Source organism: Rhinoraja longicauda, chromosome 29, assembly GCF_053455715.1.
Source record: "Rhinoraja longicauda isolate Sanriku21f chromosome 29, sRhiLon1.1, whole genome shotgun sequence".
NCBI lineage: Eukaryota > Metazoa > Chordata > Chondrichthyes > Rajiformes > Arhynchobatidae > Rhinoraja > Rhinoraja longicauda.
The window spans coordinates 12,726,778-12,754,271 of NC_135981.1; the positions used below are offsets into that span (position 1 = coordinate 12,726,778).

General features: G+C 42.6%; 1 protein-coding gene across 1 annotated transcript; it reads left to right on the plus strand.

Moving 5' to 3' along the window:
* Window positions 1–693: 693 nt before the first annotated feature.
* On the plus strand, window positions 694–27,052 carry ccdc47 (coiled-coil domain containing 47). The gene is made up of 13 exons (XM_078424571.1): window positions 694–731; window positions 6,556–6,815; window positions 9,578–9,682; window positions 10,869–11,043; window positions 11,747–11,868; window positions 13,304–13,369; window positions 15,638–15,739; window positions 17,318–17,428; window positions 18,105–18,190; window positions 20,720–20,778; window positions 21,584–21,693; window positions 22,351–22,518; window positions 23,526–27,052. The coding sequence occupies exons 2-13, from the start codon at window positions 6,567–6,569 to the stop codon at window positions 23,604–23,606; spliced, it is 1,434 nt and encodes a 477-aa protein (XP_078280697.1). The 5' UTR covers window positions 694–731; window positions 6,556–6,566; the 3' UTR covers window positions 23,607–27,052.
* The last annotated feature ends 442 nt before the right edge of the window (window positions 27,053–27,494 follow it).

Genomic DNA, 27,494 nt, shown 5'->3' on the forward strand with positions numbered 1-27,494 from the left:
GATGTAACCAGCGCCACTAGTTACTGGAGTAAGTGCTAGTTATGAGCTGGTTACTGAGGGGCTACCGGGAAGTAACCGGCGCCGCTAGTTACCGGAGTAAGTGCTAGTTATGAGCTGGTTACTGAGGCGCTGCCGGGAAGTAACCAACGCCGCTAGTTACCGGAGTAAGCGCTAGTTATGAGCTGGTTACTGAGGTGCTGTCGGGAAGTAACCAATGCCGCTAGTTACCGGAGTAAGTGCTAGTTATGAGCTGGTTACTGAGGTGCTGTCGGGAAGTAACCAATGCCGTTAGTTACCGGAGTAAGTGCTAGTTATGAGCTGGTTACTGAGGTGCTGTCGGGAAGTAACCAATGCCGTTAGTTACCGGGGTAAGCGCTAGTTATGAGCTGGTTACTGAGGTGCTACCGGGAAGTAACCAGCGCCGCTAGTTACCGGAGTAAGCGCTAGTTACCGCTGGTTACCGAGGTGCTGCCGGGAAGTAACCAACGCTGCTAGTTACTGGGGTAAGCGCTAGTTATGAGCTGATTACTGAGGCGCTGCCGGGAAGTAACCACCATCGCTAGTTACTGGAGTAAGCGCTAGTTATGTGCCGGTTACTGAGGTGCTGCCGGGATGTAACTGGCGCAGACCGGGCGTGGGTGACGTTGGCAATGACGCCCGTCGGATGTGACGTTTCCCACGCGTTAGGGTGGGCGGGGCCTGAAGCCAGAGCTTCGCGGATTGCGCGTCAGGTAAGCGGCCGCCTCGGCGCCCGGAGCGGCCCAGAGCAGACCCCAACCTCCCTACCGGTCACACAGCCCCCGCCAGCCCGCCCGCCCGCCCGCTCACTCACACCCTCCCTCCCTCACTCACTCACTCACTCACTCACCCTCCCGCCTGCCTGCCCCAGAGCAGGCCCCGCTCACCCTGCCTCCCTACCGGCCACACTGCCCCAGCCAGGGCAGGCCTCCCTCCCGTCCGCCCGCTCACAGCCGTAGCTCACGCTCCAGAACAGGCCCCGCTCACCCTCCTGTCCGCCCGGTCACACAACCCCACAACTCCTGTACTCACTCCCGCCCGCCCTGTCATAGTCAGAGCCCTGCAGGTCTCACTCCCGCCCGTCACCACCACCACCCCCCTCTCCCTTCTCCCCCCTCTCCCTTCTCCCCCCTCTCCCTTCTCCCCCCTCTCCCTTCTCCCCCCTCTCCCTTCTCCCCCCTCTCCCTTCTCCCCCCTCTCCCTTCTCCCCCCTCTCCCTTCTCCCCCCTCTCCCTTCTCCCCCCTCTCCCTTCTCCCCCCTCTTGTGGAGTGATCCCTCCCATGAGGGGAGCTCCCTCCTTCTCCCCGCGGTCCAACAGTGCCCCACTCCACTCACTCTCTGCCCCCCCCCCCCCCCCCAGTTGAGGCAGCGGGTTCCATATTTTTAAATAGTAACCACCAATTCTAGATTATCCCAATGTCCTCTCTACATCAATCCTATCACAATCCCGCAGGAGCCTGTTGCATCTTGCTCTTTTAAAATCTAGGGTCTACCAGGCTTGTCTGTCTTGGCTTTCTGGTACCATTACAGCTTGCTCTATTTTCTCTGAACTGTTTCCAATACATTTATATCCTTACATAATTGGGGGCACGCCGTCCAAGTACTCCAGAAGTGGTCTCACCACAGCTATATGTAATTGAAGCAGAACATCCTTACTTTGTATTTTATTAATAATAATAATAAGTGATAACATTATTAACTTTCTTAATTACCCACTGTACCTGCAATACATACCTTTAACAGATCAAAAACTAGGGCCAAACTGATCTCTCTGGCCAACTAGAAAAAGACTGTCTACTCTTTCCTGTTAGCTATCCACGTCCACCTGCCACTGCATGTTTTATTTTTTCAAAAGATGATTTTGATGTAACACCTTATCCAATGTCTTTGTAAACCAAGGTTTAGGGCTTGTCCCTCTTCGTTCACAGTGCATATTATTTCTTCAAAGAACTCCAATAGGTTAATCAAATGTGATTTCCCTTTCAAAAAAACACATTGGCTTGGATTACCTTGAATTTTTATAACATTTCCCCAGTGATTTATGTTTAGCTATCTGATCTGTAATTTCCTGCTTTCTATCTGCATTTAAATGCAACGGAACCGTTCCAGAATCTGATAAATTTTGGAAGATTAAAGGCAAGGTCAGGTACCACATTGCCTGGTGTCCTCAAATAATTGATGGATCTAGTATTTTGGGAAGAGGTGCTGTTTGTCAATTTTATCCACTAATATAAGTATGATTCATAAACCTTACTGTGTGGTACTAATTTATAAATAATGGTGAATAAAAGATTTAGCAGTGCAGAATCATGTGTGTCATGTTTTCTCAGCATGAGAAACCATGTCCAATCCAGTTTCCCATCCCTTTTAATAACCACATGTCTTTTCCTACTCCCTATATCTTTTATCAGCCCTGCAAATCCACTTGCCTCTCCTCCCTCTCCGTTTCCCTTAATACTCGTCTTATCTTGAAATCTCATAATCCTGATGAGAAAATTTGAAGTGTTGGCATTCTTTGGACTAATCTATTCAGGCTGACTACGGATACTCAGTCTTGGAGCATTTTCAAGACTGGTCAAAAGGTTTTGGGGTCGATATCAAAGGATTTGGACCTGCGGGCGGGCGGGCGGGTGGGTGGGTGGGTGGGGGTGGGGGGGGGGGGGGGAGGAGAGACAGAGAGAGAAAATAAATGAGACCAGCTGTGATTTAAAGAAATTATTTGCAAATATGGTGTTTGTTTCCACATTCAGGCCAGCTGATTTGTCATTCAGCATGTAGCGAAGTTTATTTTAGTGTCGTGTTGAATGCTGTGAGGAGAATCCAAATTAAGTCTGTGACTTTAAAGTGCATGGATGGCACTCTTATGGAACCCAAATTTATCCAAACAGAATCAGCTGCATCACCTAACAGTAACTTGTCTATTCTACTGGTTTCAGTCATGTGTTAAGTTTGATACCTGTGACATCTAAATTTTGTGTTATGTATTTAAGTGCTGTACTTTTATATTGAAGTTATGAAAACTTTAGCTGATTTTATTGTGAAAGAAAATGAGATGTGCTAGTATTGGAGCTGAGTCAAGAGCTTTTGTTTTCCCGTGTTCTGTTGCGTAGGAAGAAAGAGATGCTGAGGACCCTGATCTAAGGGAACAAGTAGTTTGGTCGATTTTTCACAGCAAAACATGAGGTCTTGTACACTAATCTGTCTTCCAATTGTAGACTGGTGTGAACTGAGAAGGCAAGATAAAGCTGAACTTGCACAGGAAGTGCGGATGTTCTCATTGACCCATATTCATTTCTTATCAAACTATTTGTATCGCTCATCCTTGTTACCGAATCATTGCTTGTAGCATTTTGCACATTCAAAATGGGATGCTGGTTATATAGTAAATTTTGCTCCTTGTATATTTTGCTCCTAGTTACTCTTGCTCCTTGTAATGTTCCATGGATATTGAAGATGATGAGGCCATTGTGGAATCCAGAAAGGGCCACAGTGTGTCCTCTGCCATTTATGTTGCGCTTCTGTGTACCACTGATGTGTGGACGTAAGGTTCTCGATGCCAATCAGATACTACTTCAATTTAAGCAGTCATAGTCCAGGGCTTCCCGAAGTCAGTACGACATTGCACTTGTTTAAGGAGGTGCTGATTTTGATGGCTTGATTATCAAATAAACTACTGACTTACTGAAGGTGATGGTGAATTTCATCATCAGTGTCCGCCTTCGCCAAGAAGCAAGATATGCGGGGCAGTCCTGCTTTACAGGGTCTTGCCATGGGCCGTTAGGTTGGAAGGCAGTGGAGGCAGAGTCTTTGAATGTTTTAAAGGCAAATGTGGGTCCCTTGAAGACAGAAGCAGGGGAATTTATTATGGGGAACAAAGAAATGGCAGACGAGTTAAACCGTTACTTTGGATCTGTCTTCACTGAGGAAGATACACACAATCTCCCAAATGTTCTAGGGGCCGGAGAACCTAGGGTGATGGAGGAACTGAAGGAAATCCACATTAGGCAGGAAATGGTTTTGGGTAGACTGATGGAACTGAAGGCTGATAAATCCCCAGGGCCTGATGGTCTGCATCCCAGAGTACTTAAGGACAGAAAGCAAAGAGTGGGGATAAATGGGTCCCTTTCGGAATGGCAGGCAGTGACCAGTGGGGTACCGCAAGGTTCGGTGCTGGGACCCCAGCTATTTACGATATACATTAATGACTTAGACAAAGGGATTAAAAGTACCATTAGCAAATTTGCAGATAATACTAAGCTGGGGGGTAGTGTGAATTGTGAGGAAGATGCAATAAGGCTGCAGGGTGACTTGGACAGGTTGTGTGAGTGGGCGGATACATGGCAGATGCAGTTTAATGTAGATAAGTGTGAGGTTATTCACTTTGGAAGTAAGAATAGAAAGGCAGATTATTATCTGAATGGTGTCAAGTTAGGAGGAGGGGGAGTTCAACGAGATCTGGGTGTCCTAGTGCATCAGTCAATGAAAGGAAGCATGCAGGTACAGCAGGCAGTGAAGAAAGCCAATGGAATGTTGGCCTTCGTAACAAGAGGAGTTGAGTATAGGAGCAAAGAGGTCCTTCTACAGTTGTACCGGGCCCTGATGAGACCGCACCTGGAGTACTGTGTGCAGTTTTGGTCTCCAAATTTGAGGAAGGATATTCTTGCTATGGAGGGCGTGCAGCGTAGGTTCACTAGGTTAATTCCCGGAATGGCGGGACTGTCGTATGTTGAAAGACTGGAGCGATTGGGCTTGTATACACTGGAATTTAGAAGGATGAGGGGGATCTTATTGAAACATAAGATAATTAGGGGATTGGACACATTAGAGGCAGATAACATGTTCCCAATGTTGGGGGAGTCCAGAACAAGGGGCCACAGTTTAAGAATAAGGGGTAGGCCATTTAGAACGGAGATGAGGAAGAACTTTTTCAGTCAGAGGGTGGTGAAGGTGTGGAATTCTCTGCCTCAGAAGGCAGTGGAGGCCAGTTCGTTGGATGCTTTCAAGAGAGAGCTGGATAGAGCTCTTAAGGATAGCGGAGTGAAAGGGTATGGGGAGAAGGCAGGAACGGGGTACTGATTGAGAGTGATCAGCCATGATCGCATTGAATGGCGGTGCTGGCTCGAAGGGCTGAATGGCCTACTCCTGCACCTATTGTCTATTGTCTAAAGCAGAGGTAAAAATATATTTGTTGATCAAAGAGGTTTATTGAAGTAACCAGGAATATGGAGTTGTGGTTGGATCCTATCATCCATGATCTAATTAAGTAAAGGAACAGGTTTGAGGGGTTCAAATGGCTTGCTCCTACTCATAATTCTATGCTTGTAAGTTAACCAGCAAGAAATAAAAAAACAAACATTCAGTAAAGACATCTACAGGAATATAAGATGTGTAGGAAAAAAACTGTAGATGCTGGTTTAAATTGAAGGTAGACACAAAATGCTGGAGTAACTCAGCGGGTCAGGCAGCATCTCTGGAGAGAAGGAATGGGTGACGTTTCGCGTCGAGACCCTTCAGACTGTTGTCAGGGGAGGGGGCGGGACAAAGAATGTAGTCGGACACAGTACGACTCGTGGGAGAACTGGGAAGGGCAAGGGGATAGAGAGGGAAGGCAAGGCCTATCTGAAGTTAGAGAAGTCAATGTTCACACCGCTCATATTTTGCTTGGGTAATATACACCCCAGCGGTATGAACATTCACTTCTCTAACTTCAGATAGCCCTTGCCTTCCCTCTCTATCCCCTTCCCAGTTCTCCCACTTGTCTTACTGTTTCCGACTACATTCTATCTTTGTCCCGCCCCTCCCCTGACATCAGTCTGAAGAAGGGTCTCGACCCAAAACATCACCCATTCCTTCTCTCCCGAGTTGCTGCCTGACCCGCTGAGTCACTCCAGCATTTTGTGTCTACCTTCGATTTAAACCAGCATCTGCAGTTTCTTTTCCTAAACATACTGTTGAATCTCTCTGCACTTTCTCCAGTGCATCTATAGAATGTAGAAAGGAAGTGAGTTGGCACCATTAATATAAGAAAATAACTGCAGATGCTGGTACAAATCGATTTATTCACAAAATGCTGGAGTAACTCAGCAGGTCAGGCAGCATCTCGGGAGAGAAGGAATGGGTGACGTTTCGGGTCGAGACCCTTCTTCAGACACCATTAATTGTTGGTAATGTAAGTAATAGGTAATAAGGAAATGACAGAGATATTAAGGGATAGAACCTGAACATTAGAGACAGTCTGTTAATGGGGGATGTCACAATGTCTTTGAAACAGAATTTGCTTTCCTAAAGTGATGTTTGGATGAGGAATTTTTGAAAATTTCAAAAATGTGATTGGTGTGATTTTGTTAAGCAGGGGTGTTAAGGGTTACTGAACTAAGGCCTGTAGATTGATTTACATTATAGATCTGTCAAAGTCGAATTGAATGATAGAATAGATTTAAGGGTCTGAGTAACTTCCTTTTCCCGACAAAGATGAAGCGGATCAGAAGAGTCAGTGCTTTTATACACATTCTGTCTGTTCTAACCATCTATTTCAGGCTGAAGCACCATGCGGCTCTACCTTCTGTTTCTCCTCCTCGTGCAGGGCTGTGGCCTTGTTGTTGGCAAGTTCGATGACTTTGATGACACGGATGACATTGTGGAGTACGACGACAATGACTTTGCAGAGTTTGAAGACGCAAACGAAGATGCCGCCGAGGAGGTCCTGCAGAAAGTCACTACTGTACAAGATGACGAGGAAGAGGCAACTGTGGAGCTTGAGGATCAGGAGGATTTTGAGGACCCAGACATAGTAGGAGTGAGTGTGCTACCACACAGCAACCAATTAATAACTATATGTCCAGCAGTGGAGACTTCTGTTTCCCCACAAACTTCTGGTGTGCTAAGATGGGGGGGGGGATATTGGAGGAGGTTTGTGAGCGGTACTGTAGAATGCAGCTCAGCATCTGGGCTGTCTGCCTATAAAGACACCCACTTTATTTTGATCCACATAACAAGCTCCTTCATCTCATCACAACTGTCCCTATATCCTTAATGTTCTAGCAGTTATTTGTTTCCTTTTTGTGAACGCTTTCAACAATGGCTTGTGACAGAGAATTATACATGCTCACTAAAATTCTAGCGAACCTTATTTTTGATTATTTTAAACAAATATCCCATTGCAGCAACTAAAAAGGATCTGTCACTTTCACTTTATAATTGTGAACCCCTTCAGCATCCAAACGCTCTATTTTAAATAAATCCATCCTCCGCCTAAAATAGTCCAAGTAACATGACCATTTATTTCCTTGCTGCTGCTCAGCTCAATACAAAAGAAGGTCTGAGTTGCCTTTCTATTTTAGGTTCCAATGCTAGGGTGTTACTTCACTATCGCACCAATTCCATTCCTTCCAGTCTCTCTGGGATATTTAATTGCCTGGCCAGGCTGCAGTCTTTTTTGTTAATTGCCTGATCTCTATTTTAATATTTAAACTCCGATTGTCTTTTGTTAATGTTATTCTGTGCATTTTCATATTGAGTTTTCACGTGGGCAATTTTCCCACCGATTGCTGATGCGTATCATTTTAATACAATGTTGTCCTGTTTGAACTCTTGACCTTTCTACCTCATTATTGCACGATTCCATATACCTGTGTGTGTTTTCATATTCAAGCTAATCATAAATTATTCATTCATTACAATAGTTTAGTTTAGAGATACTGCTCGGAAACAGGCCCTTCGGCCCACCGAGTCCACATCGACCAACGATCTCCACGCTACCCTACACGCTAGGGACCATTTTACATTAACACCAAGCCATTAAACTACAAACCTGTACGTCATTGGAGTATGGGAGGAAACCGAAGATCTTGGCGAAAACCCGCAGGTCACGGGGATCAGGATCGAACCCGGGTCACTGGCGCTGTAAGGCAGCAGATGTACCGCTACGCCACCATGCTGCCCCAACACCCCAGCCCCAGCATTAACACTTTCATGCAGGAATCTTTGATCAAATCTGAGGAAAGGAATTGGAGTCCCCTCAACATGTTCCTTCATTCAGTTGGATCATTACGATCTGAACATTATTTTTTTTATTCCACCTTTGCTTCAACGGGGGGAAAAAACAGCGTATTTCAGTTGTTAAATTATCAGGAGCGACTCAGCCCTTTGATGATGAAATCTCGAAAGATGCTGCATGTGTCTGCGGCACCTCTGATTGGTAGTGTAACTTTGGTCAGTATTGTGTTCAGAAAGCTGTGCTTAGTATCTACCCTGTCAGATGACTGAAATGAGGGTAATAGATGAGGCAGTGTAGAGGAAACCTTGACTTGCTAACTTTGCATCTGAAGCTGGAACAGTGCAAAGGCAGCCTTATTTTGTCCATCTTGTGAATAGCACCCAACTGTTGGGGGGGGGGGGAGGAATAAATAATTTGCTAACAGCACATGCAATCAGCTTGTGACCTAACTTCACCGCAACTTCGGGAACTGGCCTGCAGTGGCTTTCGATTGTTTGATGCAGAACTCGATCAAGAAAAATGCCAAGTTTAATTTCTGATCTTGTCAGAAGCAGTGATAGAAATAGTTGTCCTATTCGTACCTACATTTTGAAGTAGGGAAAATAATAATTCCCATTACACCACTATCCCCTGAATATAATGCATGTCTAATCTCTAAAAGTTGAAGTCTGGGAGGTGGTCTGCCTGAGATGTTTAAAACACTGGAAGGGTTTATTAATAGGATGGATTGCAGAGATGTTTGCCCCAGAGAATGATGAGAATATAAATTCAGTGTCACTCAAGTGGTTGAACAAATGGCACAGATGCATTTAAGAATGAGCTAGATTGCTATGATGGAAAGAGTTCGGAGAATATATTGATAGAATTACATGTAGTCAGTTTGAATGTGCCTTCGTGGCGGATGAACTTTGCAGATACCAATTAAACCAATGGTCATTTTCATTGTACCATCTTTGCAAGCTTGCAGGCTTTTATTAAATAGCATGTGCAAGCTTTATGTAGTGTTCAAAACAGTTGCGATTAAACAGCCTCTGTTTCACATGAGGTATTAGATCTATGAGGAGACATTGTACTATGCCAAATGTTGAATCACAGTCTAAGAAGTTCTTGCTTTTACATAGCATCTTTCACGACAGACATCCAGAAGTGTTACAGTCTTTTTGATGGCGGAAATTGCGATATCCAATTTGTGTGAAACAAGTTGCTTGCTGAGGGATAAATATTGACTCTAGATCACCTGCATGTGTGCTTTGAATTTGTGCCATCCAGTCTTTTGCATCTTGAGAGGACAGGAGGGGTCTTGATGCTCCAAAGGTCAGTGTCCCTCAGTACTGTACTGACTGTCAGTTTGGATTGTGTGTTGAATTCTCTCTATGGGACTTTAACTCACTGCCTACCTCTGGAGAGAACTGCCAATAAAATATGGTGCAGCTAGATCGCTCATGATCTGTCATTAAAATTGAGGCTAATAAAATGTCACCTTAAATCGTTTCCGCTATTTGTTAGGTTTGATTTGTTGTGATTCGTGTGGTACATATTTTGCTCTTGTGTTTACGTGACAGGAAGGAGATGCAGAAGGAGAGCCGTTCGATGATGAGGAATTTGAAGGTTATGAGGAAGCAGACAGACCTTCCAGCAGAAGTAAAGATCCAATTAAAATCGTTAATGTAAGCACCCTGTATTATTTACACTACATTTTATCATCTACTGCTTACAATATTTGGGCATGGCTCCAGGGGAGCTCAAGAGACAAAACTGCAATTCAGTCCGGAATCGAATTTCAGGAGCTGAGGTGCTCAAGCTGGATTCCCAAGATGTCAGCATGTGTACTAGGACAACATTCATGATGGTAGAGTTGGGTTGGAGGGAGAATAGCCAGGAATTCTCCTCCTGTCCCCACCATGCACCTTTCCCTTTTTCTTCACTGAGCGGAGTATAAGGTGCTGAGAGCCTGTGGCAGGAAATGTAGTCCAGTGCTGGTGGTAGCAGCAGGATATATGCAGCTAGGCTTTAGACTAGAGATACCGCATGAAGAAAGGCCCTTCGGCCCACCATGTCTGTGCCAACCAGCGATCACCTTGTACACTAGCACTATCCTGCACACTAGGGACAATTTACAGAAGCCAAATAACCAACAAATCTGTACGTCTTTGGCGTGTGGGAGAAAACAGGAGCACCCAGAGAATATCTACGCGTTCACAGAGAACATATAAATCACGTACAGACAGTACCCATAGTCAGGATTGAAGCCGGGTCTCTACGGCTGTGCCAATGTGCTGTCCACACCGGGCTCACAGAGGAATTTAGTGCTCTGGACCACACTGATTTATGGAGCATCTTGGTCTGCACGGATCAGTTGGGCTGAAGGGCCTTTTTCCATGCTGCATGATTCTAAACAGCATTGTCCAAGGACATCAGGCCAAGACCCACACTTCTCATGTGCAAACTGCAGAAATGACAATACTGAGCCCGAGGGCCAGGCTTCCATGGGAGATTGGGTGAGGGGAGATGTGGGGACAGTGTCACTTGGAATATGGTATTGGGGAAGGCTGTCTTTAAAAATTAAATGTTAGGTTGTTCAGAAAATAGCAATCTGTTCATGCAACCTTAGTTTAGAATAAACCTAAAGACTGGAGAAGGAATCCTGTCTCTTAGTTCTTGAGACCCAAGGAAAGTTTGGAATTTCGTGAATTCTTTCAATGCATGCTTGTGTAGTGTACAGAGAATGCAGTTAATTGAAGTGATGATGCAAATCCATTTAGGATCGTGCTGCCGTAAGGATACTGTAATTACAATGCTGGATTCATTTAATTTTGTTGAATTAAATCATGTTTATAACTGCTGGATTTCCAGGTTCCTCATCATCTACAGAACAGCTGGGAGAGCTACTACATGGAGATTCTGATGGTGACAGGCCTTTTGGCTTACATCATGAACTACATCATAGGCAAAAACAAAAACAATAGACTGGCTGCTGCTTGGTTCAACTCTCACAAGGAACTGCTGGAGGGTAACTTTTCCCTAGTCGGTGAGTCCCCGATTCATTAATTATTTTGGGATGTGGTTTATTCCAAAGATAGGGTCTGTAACAGAGAGATTTTATTGGTTGTGCTCTCTACCTGCATCTATGGTGGTTACAGAGGTGTTCTTTTTGGTCTATTACCGCAATTGAAACTGGAAGCCATATTGACACTCTGAAGAAAGGTTTCGGCCCAAAACGTCACCTATCCGTGTTCTCCAGAGATGCTGCCTGACCTGCTGAGTTACTCCAGCACTTTGTGTCCCTTTGACTACTAAACTATCTTTACTTTTCAAAGTTAGGAATTAGACAATAGGTGCAGGAGGAGGCCATTCGGCCCTTCGAGCCAGCACCGCCATTCAATGTGATCATGGTTGATCATTCTCAATCAGTACCCCGTTCCTGCCTTCTCCCCATACCCCCTGACTCCGCTATCCTTAAGAGCTCTATCCAGCTCTCTTGAATGCATTCAGAGAATTGGCCTCCACTGCCTTCTGAGGCAGAGAATTCCACAGATTCACAACTCTCTGACTGAAAAGGTTTTTCCTCATCTCACTTCTAAATGGCCTACCCCTTATTCTTAAACTGTGGCCCCTTGTTCTGGACTCCCCCAACATTGCGCTGGAATTTATTTCTAGTTGCAGTGCATAATAGTTTATTTTCAGTTTTGCACTGTAAGATGCAGCAGCTGATGTAAGTTCTTTATTTGCAGGGGATGATGGGGTTAATAAGGAACCCACCAGCACAGGGAAGCTGAACCAGGAAAATGAGCATATCTACAATCTGTGGTGCTCGGGGAGAGTATGTTGTGAAGGAATGCTAATTCAGCTGAAGGTGAGGACACTACTTAAATTTAGCCTCAATCGGGGAGAGTTAGACAATCTGTGAATAAACCATTGCATATTTTGGACGTTTTAAATGTATATTCTTTCATAATTTTCAAATTAAGGGATATTTGTTAACTGTTCTGCCCAGCCTTAAATTTGTGTTAAATATTGAACTTACAAATCGAGCATGGTCATGTACAAACGGGTAAGTGGTGAAAGAAGCTGGCGGAGAGTTGTGCCCTGTACAAAGTGTTACCAAATACCCCCTGGCATACTTGGCAAAGGTTAAATGGAGTAATCTCCTTGTATTCTTCCATTAAAATTCGTAAGACAAGTACAGCATGAGATAAATTCATTATGCACTCCATTAACACACTCCTCTGACACCATACTCCTTTTATTTCAAATAAATCATGGTTGTGACTTTCTGGTAGTTGGATTAGATATTCATGCATTGGAGTTCAAGAAGAAGTTGGAGTCTGGTGGCAGTAATGCCTACACTGTCCTGTTGAGTTGGGACAACCAAAAAAATGTAGTTGTGATTGCCTACTTTTAATTTACTGGGCTTCTTGGGTAAATTTCAAGTAGCTGCTAACCAGTATATGGCCTTAAAGTGCAGGAAATCATGTGGGAAGCATGTAAAAAAAGTAATGGGAAGAATGTTATTTCAGTGCAAGTGTTTGAAAAAGACACGAGGCCAGTTCCTTGGTATTCTGTTAAACCTGTGGCATGTTTTGAAGTTGCTAGAACAGAACTGAGCCAGTTTAATATCTCATTCCTAAGAATGCTGCCACTATCAAGGCAGTAATTTCTCACTGCTGACCTAAGATGATTTCCCTGACATGGGCGGAGGGTTTCCATTTTATCCCTTGGGGCTGAATTCAGACAGCTGTTAAAAGAAGTCAGCTTTAGTGAAAGGATGGAATGCTAATCAGTCCACTGCTCAGCAGCATGTCCCCCTGCCCGACTACAATCAGAGTAGGATTGAGAGATTGTGAACTGCCAATTCTGTATGAAATATCAGTTTGTAATGGAACAAAGAACTGCAAATGCTGCAGTCTGTAATAAAAAACAGGGTACATTGGAGCCAGTATTTTGTCAGCAGTTGAAAAATTAAATCCATAGGTTTCAGGTAAAATCATGAGTGTTCCATTTCAACCAACTAATGTCTGAAGCCAGTGGTGCCTAAATTGATAAAGTGAAAATGTGTACTGCAAAAAGTTGAATAAATTGGGAAGCAGATTACACAGGCCACTACCTTAGGATTCCAGTTGTAAGGATATTTGTGATGTTTGCCTTGAAGGCAATTCCATCTCATTGTTAAAGTATTAATCCCCATTTTCTAACTGTGCAAGGAACCTTGAATGTGGGGAAGATGCTTTTTTTTCCCCAAATGAAAATACCTTTATGTAATCTTCTGCCGTTTTTTTGTTTTTTTTTAGTTTTTGAAACGGCAGGATCTTCTGAATGTACTTGCAAGAATGATGAGACCTGCCAGTGACCAAGTGGTAAGTATAATATTAATATATTACAGTAGCTATTGAATCAATGCCAACTCTCCATTCACAAAATCTTTCTCCAGGTCTCCCAGAGAACAATGATTTCCAAGGCCCATTAGGCTGCCTATTTCAACCTATTCCCCAACCGTTCCAAAATCAAAATCTTGAGGGTACTTAAGTTTCACACTGATCTTTAAAGGTAACAGGATACATTGAAAAGCCTTTAGGGGGGTGGGGGATGTGCTTAGGATCCTTATTTTTATTAAGAGGCACGCAGTACCATAGTAGGACAGTTATGTTAAATTATAAATCAATAGCTGAACAATACAGCATTATGTTCAATTCTGGGCAAGGTAACATTCATTAGAAAATATGCCAAGCAAAAGAGACAAGAGTGATACCGAGGAGAAAGGAGCAGATAATTAGTCAGTCTGGAGTTATTTTCATTAGAGTAAGTAAAACTGGACATCTGAAGAATTCAAAATCTTCAATAGTTTCAATACTGTAAATATGGAAAGTTTTACCGAAAGGTTGGTTGCTTAAACTGTTTGGTGAAAGCACCAGTAGTGGTGTGGAATATTTTTTTCCATGGAGCTACACGGGCCTCAAATACCTCGATTCTATCATTCCTCCTCCTTTCCTTAACTGACACCCTTCTGTCTCCATTTCTTCTCTGCCTTATTCTGCCCATCTGCCAATCAAATCCCCTTTTCCTGTGACTGCTTATCACTTGCAAAGCTTTGCCCCATGCCCACCTCTTCCATCTTTCTCTCGTTTACTGTTGGAAAGAGGGTCCCAATTAAAATGTAATCTGTCCATTCCCTCCACAGATGCTCCCCAACTAACAGGATTTCTCCAACACTTTGCATTTACTCCCGATTCCTGCATCTGCAGTCTCTTGTGTCTACATAGACACAATCCCTTTGGCCCACAACATCTATGCCAACCATCACGCCTGTCTATATTAATCCCACTTTCCTGCATTAATTCCATTTCACTCTATGCCCTGCTCATTCAAGTATCTATCAAGATACCTCTTAAAAGGTGTTACAGTTTTTATTTCCACTGGTTCATTCCAGAGTTGTTGTGATCTGCAAGATACTACAGTATCTGAAAACATTCGATGATAACCGTAAAACAAATCAGATAAATATGACCCATATCAGCATTGAATTATTTGTTTGGTTACATGGTTTCATTATTTTCCACCACTGTAATGTTGCTTTCTATCCCTATCATAATCACAAAAGATTATCTGTATGACACAGTATGGTGATAAAGAAGAGATTAAATTACCTGACCAGTAAATCAGAGGGTTAAACTAACAATCTAGGGGCCCAAGTTCAAATCTAACCACTGCAGCTATGAAATTTAAATTCAATAAATAACCTGGAATTTGGAAAAACAATAACTCGTCTTAACAATGGCAAACATAATATCTACTAGATTCTTTTAAAACCCCATCTGGTTCACCAATATTACTCAGAGGAGGAAACCTACTGCCTTTATTCACAAAATGCTGGAGTAACTCAGCAGGTCAGGCAGCATCTCGGGAGAGAAGGAATGGGTGACGTTTCGGGTCGAGACCCTTCTTCAGACTGCCTTTACCTGGTCTGGCATAATTATGACTGTACTTATTTTGACTCTTCAGTGGCTGCCACTTAAATACCATTCATTTATTTTCATCATAATTACTGCAGATGTTCAAAATGACAGCTCACTACCTCCTCAAAAGCAGTTAGAATGAGCAGTATATTACTCATCATTCACAATGTAATAATTGGACCTGTCGCTTCCATTTGTTCCATCATATAATTTCCAGATCTATCTCAGGCCTTGTGCAAATGCACACAGTTATGTAAGTTAGATACCATTTTTGGAGGAACAGATATCCATTAGTTGACTTTCCACATATAAAGATTCTTTTTGGAATGTCTATGCAGATTACTTTAGATTTCTGTCGAACAGATTCTGCAGTATTTTGCGTTTTGTTAATCTCATTATATTATCTATTTTTGTCTTTGTCCAAGTGTCCGCCTTTTAAAATCTCGAGCAAATACTCCATCCCCAATTATTATTCAGCATTAAAGAAATATCTTCCATTACTAACAGGCAGTAATTTGTGAAAAGTGTTTCTTTCTGAACAAAGTCTGATGTGATATATTAATTTTCCAATCCCACATTCTGAATTTCTCCCATCTATTTTTCCTCAGTTTATTGCGCTAATTTTTGTCTTTCAAAAGTAGAAATCAGATTTTGTTGTGATTCCTTCTGTAGCAAATCAAAATAACCATGAATGAAGAAGATATGGACACCTATGTATTTGCCATTGGGTCACGGAAAGCCATGGTCCGAATGCAGAAGGAAATGCAGGATTTGGTATGTATTTGTACAAGGAATAATACCACCAATGAGCACCTTGTTTACTATGGTCCATTCCCAGGCGATCAGATTCTCACTATTGCAACAAATATTCTGCTTGCTGTTCTATGCACAACGTAGTACACTATTACTGACATTCGATTGACAGCTTTTAAGCTTCTGATAGATTTATTATCTGTACAATCAGTTCTGCAGATGTGGCTCAAAGACTGATAAATTGTGTTTAAAAAGTGAGTCAATTATGGTCTGAATTTGACCAATGAATCCGATCCAGTCACCAAAGGGAAACATACGGAGGCAAATTAATTGTTGGCTTTAATTGCAGGAGGTTTTTAATACAGGCGCTAACATACCTTAAAACAATTATGCTGGGCCTTTGTGGCACAAACCTGGAATATTGGGTACATCAAAAAATTGTAGATGCTGGAAATCTGAAATAAAAACGGAAAACGATGGAAATACTCAGCAGGTCAGGCTACATCTGTGAGAAGAGAAACGGTTAACTTTTCAGGTTGAAGTCCCTTGGTTGGAATATTGTGCGCTGTTTTGGTCTTCATATCTCAGATGACATACTTAGCATAGGGAACCAAACTGTTTCCTGCATGAGGAGAGATTGGATCGATCAGACCTGTATTCACTGCAGTTTAGACGAATGAGAGAAGATCTAATTGAAATGTACAAAATTCTTATGAGCTCAACTGGCTCGATCCTTGGAGGATGTTTCACCTTGCTACGATATCCAGAACCAGCTTCAGAAAGCGGGATAAGATATTGAAGACTGAGGAGAAATTACAGCACTCACGAAGTGGTGAATCTATCTAATTTTCCACAGAGATTAGAGTAATTGAATATGTTTAAGAAAGGGTAGATGCATTTCTATGTACAAAATATATCAAGGGAAATAGGGAGAGTGCAAGCATGATATTGAACTATTTTTCTTTTTCTTTTCTGACATTTTATAAATGCTATAAAATCTATATTATTGAATGGCAAAGCAGATGTGGGAGACTTGATCAGCACTTCTTAACATTGTAGCATAACAGGAATTAAGTAGATTCCTGAATACCTAAATGTTTTCCATTGAATTAGAGAATGGAAATCATTGAGCTGGCTGCTCTTCAATACCCTCTGTCACTAAATACAGATCTTAAGCAGGTTAATACTTGCAAAGATGCATGTTTAACAGGTGGAACTAATTGCAGAGCTTTCTGTCATACTATAACCATTGCTGGAAATAAAAATATGGACTGTCTGGCCTTTGATACTAATACTTAAATAAGGGCAGGTGGTGTGAGCACATTCCTGATTAAGTGCAATCTCCAGTGTTTTTAGTGGATCGAAAGACATTTGGACAGATGTATAGATAGGACATGTTTACAGAGCTGTGGGCCAAAAGCAGGCAAATGGGACAAGACCGTGCTTGGTTAGCACAGACAAGGTGGAAAGAAGGGTCTGTTCCCATGCTGGATACCTCAGTAACTCTGATAACTTACTGCTGACCTTCCAATCTTTTAACTGGAGCACTATTTCCTGACATATGGTCACAGTTACATATACCATCTGCTTTGTTTTCAGAGCGAGTTCTGCAGTGATAAGCCCAAGTCAGGGATTAAGTTTGGGCTTCCTGATTCGCTCTCTATCCTGTCTGAAATGGGTGAGCTCACAGAAGGTATTTTGGACAATAGGGTGAGTATGTTGAAATGGGTAGTGAGTTGAGTTGTATAAAAGCTCTCAACATTTCTCAACAAACTCAGTCTTAGTTTGAGATTTGCTCCCAGAGCCCAGTTATGCATGTTCTATGTCTATGTTCAAGTGTGTGTGGAATCATTGAATTTTCCATTGATGCTCTGCACAATGACCTGAGATAAGGACGAAGCCTTTGTGACAACCTTTAGCCAGAAATGCCAATTAGATATTCCATCTCTCCTTTCTCCTGGGATCCCTACCGTCAGTGAAGCTAATCTTTAAATATTGAAAAAGTTTTGCAAAGTGAGATAGGGAGAGTTCAGAGCCGGCATCCTCTGTTAGAGTGAAAGTCAAGGCTGGCAAGATTGGGATCTTGGCTGATGAAGGATATTGAGGGCCTGGTCAAAAAAAGGTGGTAAATGTTAATTATAGGCAGTTGAGATCCATCAAGTGCCTTGAGGGAAAATAGATGATGTAGGAGTACATTTAAGATGGAAACTAGGGCAAAAAGGAGCAATGGTACATAACTTACTAAGACTCAAAACATTCTTTAAGTATGTTAAAAGCAAAAATGTAACTAGGGAGGTATTAGTTCCCTTAAAGAATCGATGTAGTAACCTTTTTTTATACCCCATGCTGTGTAGCTCTTTGACATGCCTTTTCTTTCTGAGCCTAGATGGTGCACTTCCTTTCAAATCACGCTGATAAGATAGAGTCTGTTCATTTCTCGGACCAGTTTTCTGGGGTGAAAATTATGCAAGAGTAAGTGTCAATAAGATTTGCATAACAAATTGTGCTTAACTGTAACGTTTTGTAATAGTCAAATATTGCTATTGGGAATCCTGCTTCAGTAAAGATTGTTTTTTTAAGAATTTTCATTAAGAAACACTTTTCTGGGTTTGAATTTGTCGTTTATTATGCACTGGAGTGCAACAAGATTGTGTCTATTATAGCAAAGAGTAAACTGATGGAACCCAGTGGGTCAGGCAGCATCTGCAGAGAGGAATGGATGGTTGACATTTTGGGTTGGCACCCTTCATTTGGACTAAAGGAGTCTAAACTTTAGAGGAGCTTAAAGAGACACTATAAAGAGGCGAGGGGAGTGGGTGAGAACTGGCAAGCGATAGCTCGATCCAGGTGCAAAGGGAATGAATGACAACTGGTTTCAGATGGGGAGGGAAGGGCGAAGATAGTGACAGAGGCTGGGAGGTGATAAGTAGAGACAACTGGCTTCATGTGGTGGAATCTGATAAAGGACAAGTAGAACCAAATAAGAGAGGGATGATAGGCTGATAGGAGCAGTGGGGTGAGAGTATAGGGTGCCCAATGAGAGGATCTGCCCATCAATCTCTCCTCACTTGATCTGTCTGTCATGTGCCACCACTTGCCCCACTCCTCTCTTCTTTATATTAGCTATCTTGCCTGTCTCCCCTCTTTCAGTCCCGATGAAGACTTCCAACCAGAAGTGTCATCTGTCCATTTTCCTGCACTCGTGCACACTTAAGTTCCTCCACCAATGTATTTTTCGCTCCAGATTCCAGCATCTGCAGTTTCTTGTGTCCATATTATTTCTATTGGTGCCATGGAAGTGAATTCCTTTTTGAGCCCAGGATTAATTGTTTTCCTGCCTGTGGGTCTAGAAATATCTGGCAAACTGTCGGAACACACATTTGTAACACTGCCTTCCATGATCTCTGCCTCTCTTTATGAACATTTCTGGCCTATAAATATTGTCTCTTCCCCGTAGAATTATTGGTGTCAGTAACTTCTTGGTTTAATAATGTATCGGTCTCTACATGATGTAGGTGATGGCATCCCAGCATGATTTGTTGCTGAGGCCACGGTGCACCATTCATGCTAATCCATAGATGGAGAGGTTCTGATACACCCTCTAGGTCTGAAATAGACTGATTAGTGGTACAAACATGGTACCATCCCCTAACATGGTGGAAAAATTACATGTTCCAAATTACTCTAGGTGAGTGCGTGTGTCAGATAAGTCCAGCATTGGGCTTGGTTGTAATCCAACCCATATTTGGAGATATGAAGTGCAGCAGTATGCTGTTTGTCTGAAATCTGCAAGGAAACATACACCGATCAGCCAAAACATTATGACCTGATGAGCCTAAACATTATGACCATCTGCCTAATATGCTGTTGGTCCTCCGTGTGCAGCCCCATATGCAGCAGGGTGCGGTGCACTGTGTATTGTGACACATTCCCCCCGTGACGACCATTAAAATTTTCTGTGACTTGTGCCACAGTAGACCTTCTGTCAGTTCGGACCAGGCGGGATAGCCTTTGTTGCCCTCGTGCATCGATGAGCCTTGGGGCCCAACACCCTGTCGCCGGTTTGTGGTTTGTCCTTCCTCGGATCACAGTTGGTAGGTACTCACCACTGCTGTCCGGGGGCACCCCACAAGCCTTGCGTTTCAGAGATGCTCTGACCCAGTCGTCTGGCCATAACAATTTGGACCTTGAGAAAGTTGCTCAGGTCTTTACTCCTGCCCATTTCTCCTGCATCCAACACATCAACTTCAAGAACTGACTGTTCACTTGCTGCCTAATGTATCCCACCCCTTGATAGGTGCCATTGTAACAAGATAATCAATGTTATTCACGTCGCCTGTCAGTGGTCATAATGTTTTGGTTGATCGGTGTACATTCCTTTGCAAACAATAACATTGACTAAACTTCCTCTGACTAATCTCTAACAAAAGTGGAATATTAAACCCATGCTGGAGCACTTCCAGTGGTGGCCTCTGAAAATGTTCCTTGAACCAGTTTGTTTCTTCCAGGTTTTGAGATGGAGGGCGTAGTGGATTTCATATCATATCATATCATATATATATACAGCCGGAAACAGGCCTTTTCGGCCCTCCAAGTCCGTGCCGCCCAGTGATCCCCGTACATTAACACTATCCTACACCCACTAGGGACAATTTTTACATTTACCCAGCCAATTAACCTACATACCTGTACGTCTTTGGAGTGTGGGAGGAAACCGAAGATCTCGGAGAAAACCCACGCAGGTCACGGGGAGAACGTACAAACTCCTTACAGTGCAGCACCCGTAGTCAGGATCGAACCTGAGTCTCCAGCGCTGCATTCGCTGTAAAGCAGCAACTCTACCGCTGCGCTACCGTGCCGCCCTATTCAAGTGGAACAAGTTAAAATGAATGGTTTAATAGTCATTTTTCAATTCTTTGTCAGTGCAGAATAATTGCAATGCCCGAATAGTCAAAATTGGTGTGTCTTAAATTGGCTGAATTTCTCTTCTTTTTTATTCAGAGAGGGTCAACCCCTCAAGCTGCCCGACACTAAAAAGACACTACTGTTTACATTTAATGGTAAGTCTCTAAGGGGTAATTTTTATTGCCATTGATTCACGTAGCTGGGAGTGGGCCTCCATGCTCCCCTGGACCCGGAGATATGCATGCTCGGTGAGTGGTGTGCTTCCATGCCACTGTCAACACAGCTGTTGCCTGTGACTGACTGGGATCAGCTGGATTTTAGGGTGTTACAGACTCTGAAGATGGCCATCCTGTAAATACAGTAGTATAAAGAACTGAGATGTCAGGCCCATGAGAAGCAGCCAGTGTCATCTCATTGAGAGCAGGTACAGAGGCGGCACAGGAGCTGGCCCAAGATTTGCATGTAAAACCCTCAAACAGTGCAGATGTGATCCCCACAGTTGCTACAGCCTTTAACTGACCAAATGTCTCATCAACCTCTGGGCCTCTCTGCGCAGCCTTCCTGTGAAACAGAGTTGACCATGAGGGATTGGCCTTTGGGTAGTTGACTCAGCAGTCCTGTTGCTGCACTCCCTTGATGGGTTCTGACAGTTCACACAAAGGCCGTTTCTCGATTTAAAATAACATTTTAAAATGGGCTAAATGGATTTTAAAATACTACTTTTAGTTTAAATGGTGATTTAACAAAAGCTTTAATATTCAGAAATTTAAAGAAAGCACCTTCACTTTATGAACTGCTGGCAAAAATTACACTTCAGCCAGGCAGTGATTTAGAAGAATGTGGAAATGTCCCCTTGGACCTGTCCAGAGATTTAATTTGATCAATTTCCTCGACTTATTTTTGTATATGTAACATGATTTATCGTGATTGAGCTTTGGTCATATATCTGTTTCTCCGCAGTGCCTGGAATCGGCAACACTTATCCAAAGGACATGGAGTCCTTGCTACCATTAATGAATATGGTTATTTACAGCATTGACAAGGCAAAGAAGTATCGTCTCAACAGAGAGGTAAGGGTACAGTGCATCATCTTTGCTTATGTCTGATTTATCTGCAGATTAAAATCGGTCAATGGCCATCTGTTGTACCTATTTTAATGCAATGAGACCAACTAGTAAGATAAATAAACTCAAAACCTTAATTAACACTTAAGACATTTGGACAGGTGCATGGATAGGAAAATTTTAAAGGGATATGGGCAAAACATAGGCAAGTGGGACTACTGTAAGTGGGGCATCTTGGTCAGCACAGGCAAGTTGAGGCCGAAGGCAAAGAGTGGTCATGCTATATCACTGGCCGACTGGATTAAGATAAATCCAAATGTGTTTTATAAGTATATTAAGGACAAAAAAAAGGAACCAGGAAAAGAGTGGGGACCTTTAGTGATAATGGCCAATGTGTGTGCAGCTGGAAAGTGTAGTTGAGATTCAAAATGAATACTTTTCATTGGTTTTCACAAAAGAAACAGTTGGCGGTCACAGTGAAAAGGAAAGTGAAATGCAAATGTATAAATATAGAAGAGGTATTTGATGTCTTGGTGGACTTAAAGGTAGATAAACCCACAGGACCAGGTGAGAATTATCCCAGGCTCCCATCAGTGTAATATATGTGGCGAAGAAGGTGGCAGTGTGTGAATCATGTATTCTTCGCCACTACTCCCAAAACAGGGTAAGCTGAAAGCTGATAAAAATCGTGCTCGTGTGGAGGAGAACTTTCTAAAGATGACGCATGCACAGCGTCAGGAAGCTGCTCAGATTCGCAGGGAGGAGAAAAAACGAGCAGAAAAAGAAAGAATTATGAATGAGGAGGACCCAGAAAAACAACGCAGGCTTGAGGTACGGAATAATCCTGAGTTGACAATTATGTGGTCAGGAACTAATCTGTGGTACCACTTAATCCAACCAAGGAATGTCAGGAGCTAGGAGAGTTATGTCCTACCTTTCATGGTAGGACGTAAAGGACATCTTATGTTGACATTGCCCATCGATTCTGTGGAGGCTGCATTACACAGTTCCTCGTGTCAATGCTTACAAAGTAGGAGCAGGAGCAGAACATTCAGAATGCTAGGCCATTCAATAGGATAATGTCTGATTCATTGCAAACCTTATTCTGCAATTCCGCCAATTCCCTGTGAGAATCTTATCTCCTTCTGCCTTAATAAAAACATTCAAAGAAACTGCTACCCCTGCTGTTTGAGGAAGAGAGCTGTAAAGATGCAACCTTTGATAGAATACAGCTTAACTCTGCATTAAACGGACAACTATTTTTGAACATTAAAAGCAAGTTCCAAAATCTCCCCTGAGAGGATTTCCCCCACGTTCATTGTATTGAAATCCTTCAACAGAGTCCTCTCTATATCCCCTAACTTTCCTCCTTCCCTGCTACCACTACATTCTTGTTTGGTTCCCCACTTCAATGGTTTCTTATATCATGGTGTTGTGGTCGATTAGTTTACCCACCCTGCAGCCTCAGTTAATCGCTATTGTCATTTCAGAACTGTTTGCACATATTGTCATCCCACAAATATTAATGTGGTGATGCTCATATAAAGTTAAGGTTGAGAGATTAACTTTGGTGAGATGTGGAAGAGGAACTGAGGGAATTCTCACCAAATTGTCACAAGAGATTGAGGAGAAACAGGATTTTATTTCATCTGAAAGACTACTTCAGTGGTGTACTACTCCCCCAGTATGTGTTCATCTAGGTATTGAGCTGAAATCTCCATTGTAGAAGGAAACCCCAACTCTCCGTGACATATGCCCAATTTGTTGCAGGGTTTCATTTCTCCCTTGTGCCCTTTGCATGGTTTAAAATTTTAATGGTTTAATCCTATTCCTCACAGGAGGCTGCTCTCCGTCGTGATCAGAAGAAACAAGAGAAGCGGCAGATGAAGATGAAACAGATCAAAGTCAAAGCAATGTAGAACCACCAAATAACCAGGGGCTGGGAAAGGTGGGCTGCTGTCTGGAGACAGCAGACCACATCAAATTGAAATGTTTGATTTTATTGAAAAAAAACTCAGGGCACTCAAAAAATTGATCTGCAGTTTTTACAACCTGTTCCGTATGCTGTTCTTGGACAATCTTGAGTAGTTTACTTTTCTTTCCTCTTCCTCTACTCTTGTCCTCAATTCTGCATGAAAGTCTTTATATGTTCTATATGGTGCTGAGGTCAGGCATGGAGTTTAAGCTGATGGTTTGGGCATTTGTGCCACATAGCAAACAATGGGATTCATTGCTTTTGTGGATCCCAGTTTAACCCTCTAGTTTTCAGCAGACCAAAATTGCAGATGATAGATTTATCACACTGGTACATCCTGCATGTTCAGAGTTTTTATTTAATGAAGAGCCTCAAACAAGTTTCATTGAATTTGAATGGTCATTAAAGACTCTTGGCAACGCTGAACTGCACGGATTAGTGTGGAAGCTATGTGGTGGCTGTGATCTGTCCCATGCAATATGATTGAGCAATATGAATCCTGTGCAGAAGGCGGCCCCAAGCCAGTGACCGAAGGCAATTCTCCGTTGCTGGACTGGTTACTGGGCAGGGCTCAGTGGTTTGGGCTGTAGTTCTAAATCTCCTATGTTGCTGCACTAGAGTGGCAATGTTTGCTGGGTTTCTGCACCTGAACATTTTCATTGTTCTTTGCCCTCATTATTACTTTGTGGCTTCTTCTTCTCACAAATTGCACTCTAGGACATCAGGCGAAGACAAGATTATTGTACCTTTGCATTAGTTTAACACATTAAACACGTGATCAAAACTCCACATAGTGAGTGGCCAATTTAATTATGAAGAGTAGACATTGTTCCAGAACAAAACCATGCATAATCTGTTTCAAAGAGGGACTTGATGTTGGGTAGGGATGAGAATGAAAGAAGTATGGAAAAATGTCATTCTGGCCAGTTGCTGCAATTTGGACCATGCCTGGCTCCACATATCTGAATCTTTGGTCAGTGAGAAACATCCTCCTTTGTTCATTCAGATGTCTGGACATCTCCAGGCCCAAAGCAAGTGGTTTTTACAGTGTCCTGGTGGAATGAACAGGCCACACACTATCCAAACCAACAATGGTACATGTTCCTCTTGTCAAAGGCCACTTCTTAGCAGGAGTCATGTGATGGGAACTGCAAAATGTACATGAGGCTGCAGATCTTCAGCTTAAGGCCTTGGAACCTGTTATTTTATTCATCCATTAAGTCAAGTTGTTGGGACTGCCCTGTGCATGTGGCCAACAAAGGTTAACAATAAAGATATGTATCTCTGGGTGATGGAAAGCATTTGGTTCATGTATTGGCTACAAATTTCATGGCACCATCTAACAAAGATAGCATAGATTTTCAAGTCCTACAAGTGCTTAATATGTGCCCTCTGAATCTAGTCAGTCCCTGGCAGGCTTTCATATGGATTTATCTGGCATGGGGAAAGAAGCAAGAGGTGAAGTTGGGTCAACAATGCAATCACTCTTTCCAACAGTCAGTTTGCTGCCTTGTAACACCTACCAGGAATCCCAAAATACACAAAATGCTGGAGTAATTCTGCGGGACAGGCAGCATCTCTGTAGAGAAGGAATGGGTGACCCCACCACCCCCCCGCCACCAGACCTCACTGGGTGAGGTCTGGTGGGGGTTACCCATTGCTTCTCTCCAGAGATGCTGCCTGTCCCACTGAGTTACTCCAGCATTTTGTGTCCATCCCAAAATACACGTTAACATTTCCAATTGGCCTACCATCTTTCCAATTGGCTATGTACTGTGTTAGTGCTAGAAGTGTTAGTAAGCTCTTTGGAGAATTATCTGTTAGTACAAGAAGAGACTTACTGAGACGTGTCACCTAACTGAAGCATTGATTTGTCAACCTGCTCCTCGCCTTCAGCCATTAACTCAGTAGCTGACACAACCCTGCATCTCATTGGCTTGGCATTATTCTTTGCAAACACCACACGGAGGCCAGAGCTTTAACTGCAATATCAGATATTTGCCCCTCGACTGATGAGAATGTGGTGAATAAGTGTTTAGGAATCCATCCTATGGTACTGCATTCTAGGACAAGCCTCCACAATTGGTTTAAAATGTGGTTTTAAAAGGAGCTTCGACAGTCAGGAGTATTTAGTATGCAAAGAATAATGCCAAGCCAATGAGTTTAATACATAATTCCTGTAAAGTGGCTAAACAATACATTTTAGTCGAACATTTTAAAATTGCTTTTTGACATGTTAAAATGTTGAACTTTCAATAATGTAAGTCTTCTGACTCTCCTTTCATCCGAGTAATTCTCTCCTAAACTATATTGCCTTGACATTTTGTTTCTCACACCACACACTCCCACCTATGCCATGTCAAAGTTCCAGATTTCTATTATTTATATTAATAGGTGCTTCCTGATATCACTTCAAAATGGCCCAATACTCACTGGAGCCCGAATTTTGCACATGTTGCTCATGCAATGGTCCTGGATTTTTATAAAATCAGCAAGAAACTGTTTTAACCAAACGCTTAAATATATATTAACCCTGTCTTCCAGACCAGCCATAATATGGGATTCAGGTGGTATGATGCCAAGCATCAGCCTCTACATTAGAGCAATGAACCAGTTTAATCTTAAGCACCATTGATAGGTTATGCAATTTAAACTACAGGGGCAGGGTATTGTGGTTTTAAAAGGAGCTTAGGCAGTCACTCAGGGGTATTAGTATGCAAAAGATAGTACCATATCATTGAGTTTGATATAGTTTCTGTAAAGTGGCTAAATTTGGCCAACAACAGTAAGACTCAAAAGATAGTCATGAGCCAGACACTACTGGCTGGCCTTGTGTGCTGGTACCCACTCTTGAATACCCCAAGAGGGTTTGGTGGGGCCGTCAGTGGGTCAGTTCATCTCAAACCCTCAATCTTAGGTTTGTGTGTGCAAAGATCCTGGGAAGGGGGTCAAAAGAGTTGCATCCCTGCAGTGTTAACATGCCCAGGATAGAAGAGGGGGAAATAGGTAGAAAAAGAGTTACATATTCAGTTGTATATTGGACTAGAGCCTGTAAAATTGAATATGATGTTAATGTTACAAAGTAAATTTCCACTTGTGCATTTGTAGTGAAAGGAACTTTCCTAAGGATATGAATCCAGTCCTTGGAATTTACAGCCGCAGGGTACAGTCGTGCCTAATCTGTTCTGGGTGTAAAGCCTAAGCCCTTTGCCACTTTACACTCAAATTGCTTCTCCTGGTATTTCATGCATTGTATCTGCCATTTTAAATCAATACTGCAGAGTCACACAAGTTTGAAAGGGGGAGGGTGCAAGCAGAATCTTTATGTTCTTGAGTTTATTTAAGTAAACGGATAATTAATGAATCTATCATGGTATGTGTGTGGTAAGCATGGACTTAATAAAAAAAACTTTTATATTAGAATAAAAGCCTTGCGTTATGCAGTTCTGTTTTTCTTTGGGCTTGAACAAAATGGGTTTCCATCACACTCAAAATGCAGCAGAAACTAGAAATAAAAGCAAGAAGCCATAGTATCTCGGGCAATAGTAAAGTGAAATGTATTACATTGCAAGTCAAAAATCTTCCAACACAACATGTCGCCATTGCTTTCTTGCAAAAAAATTGTTCTCTGCACTTTTTTTTAAGGAATCCCAAGGCACATTGGGAACATAGCTGATCAGAATAAGGGTTTTTAGTAATGACAGATCAAACACGCCCAATAAAAGCATTCATTTTCTTCTTTCCTCGTGGCATTTCCAACATTTTCTGATTCGACGTCATTATTCCAAAACCTGTAGCGTTGGTTGCAAATAATTAAGGACAGGTACACCAA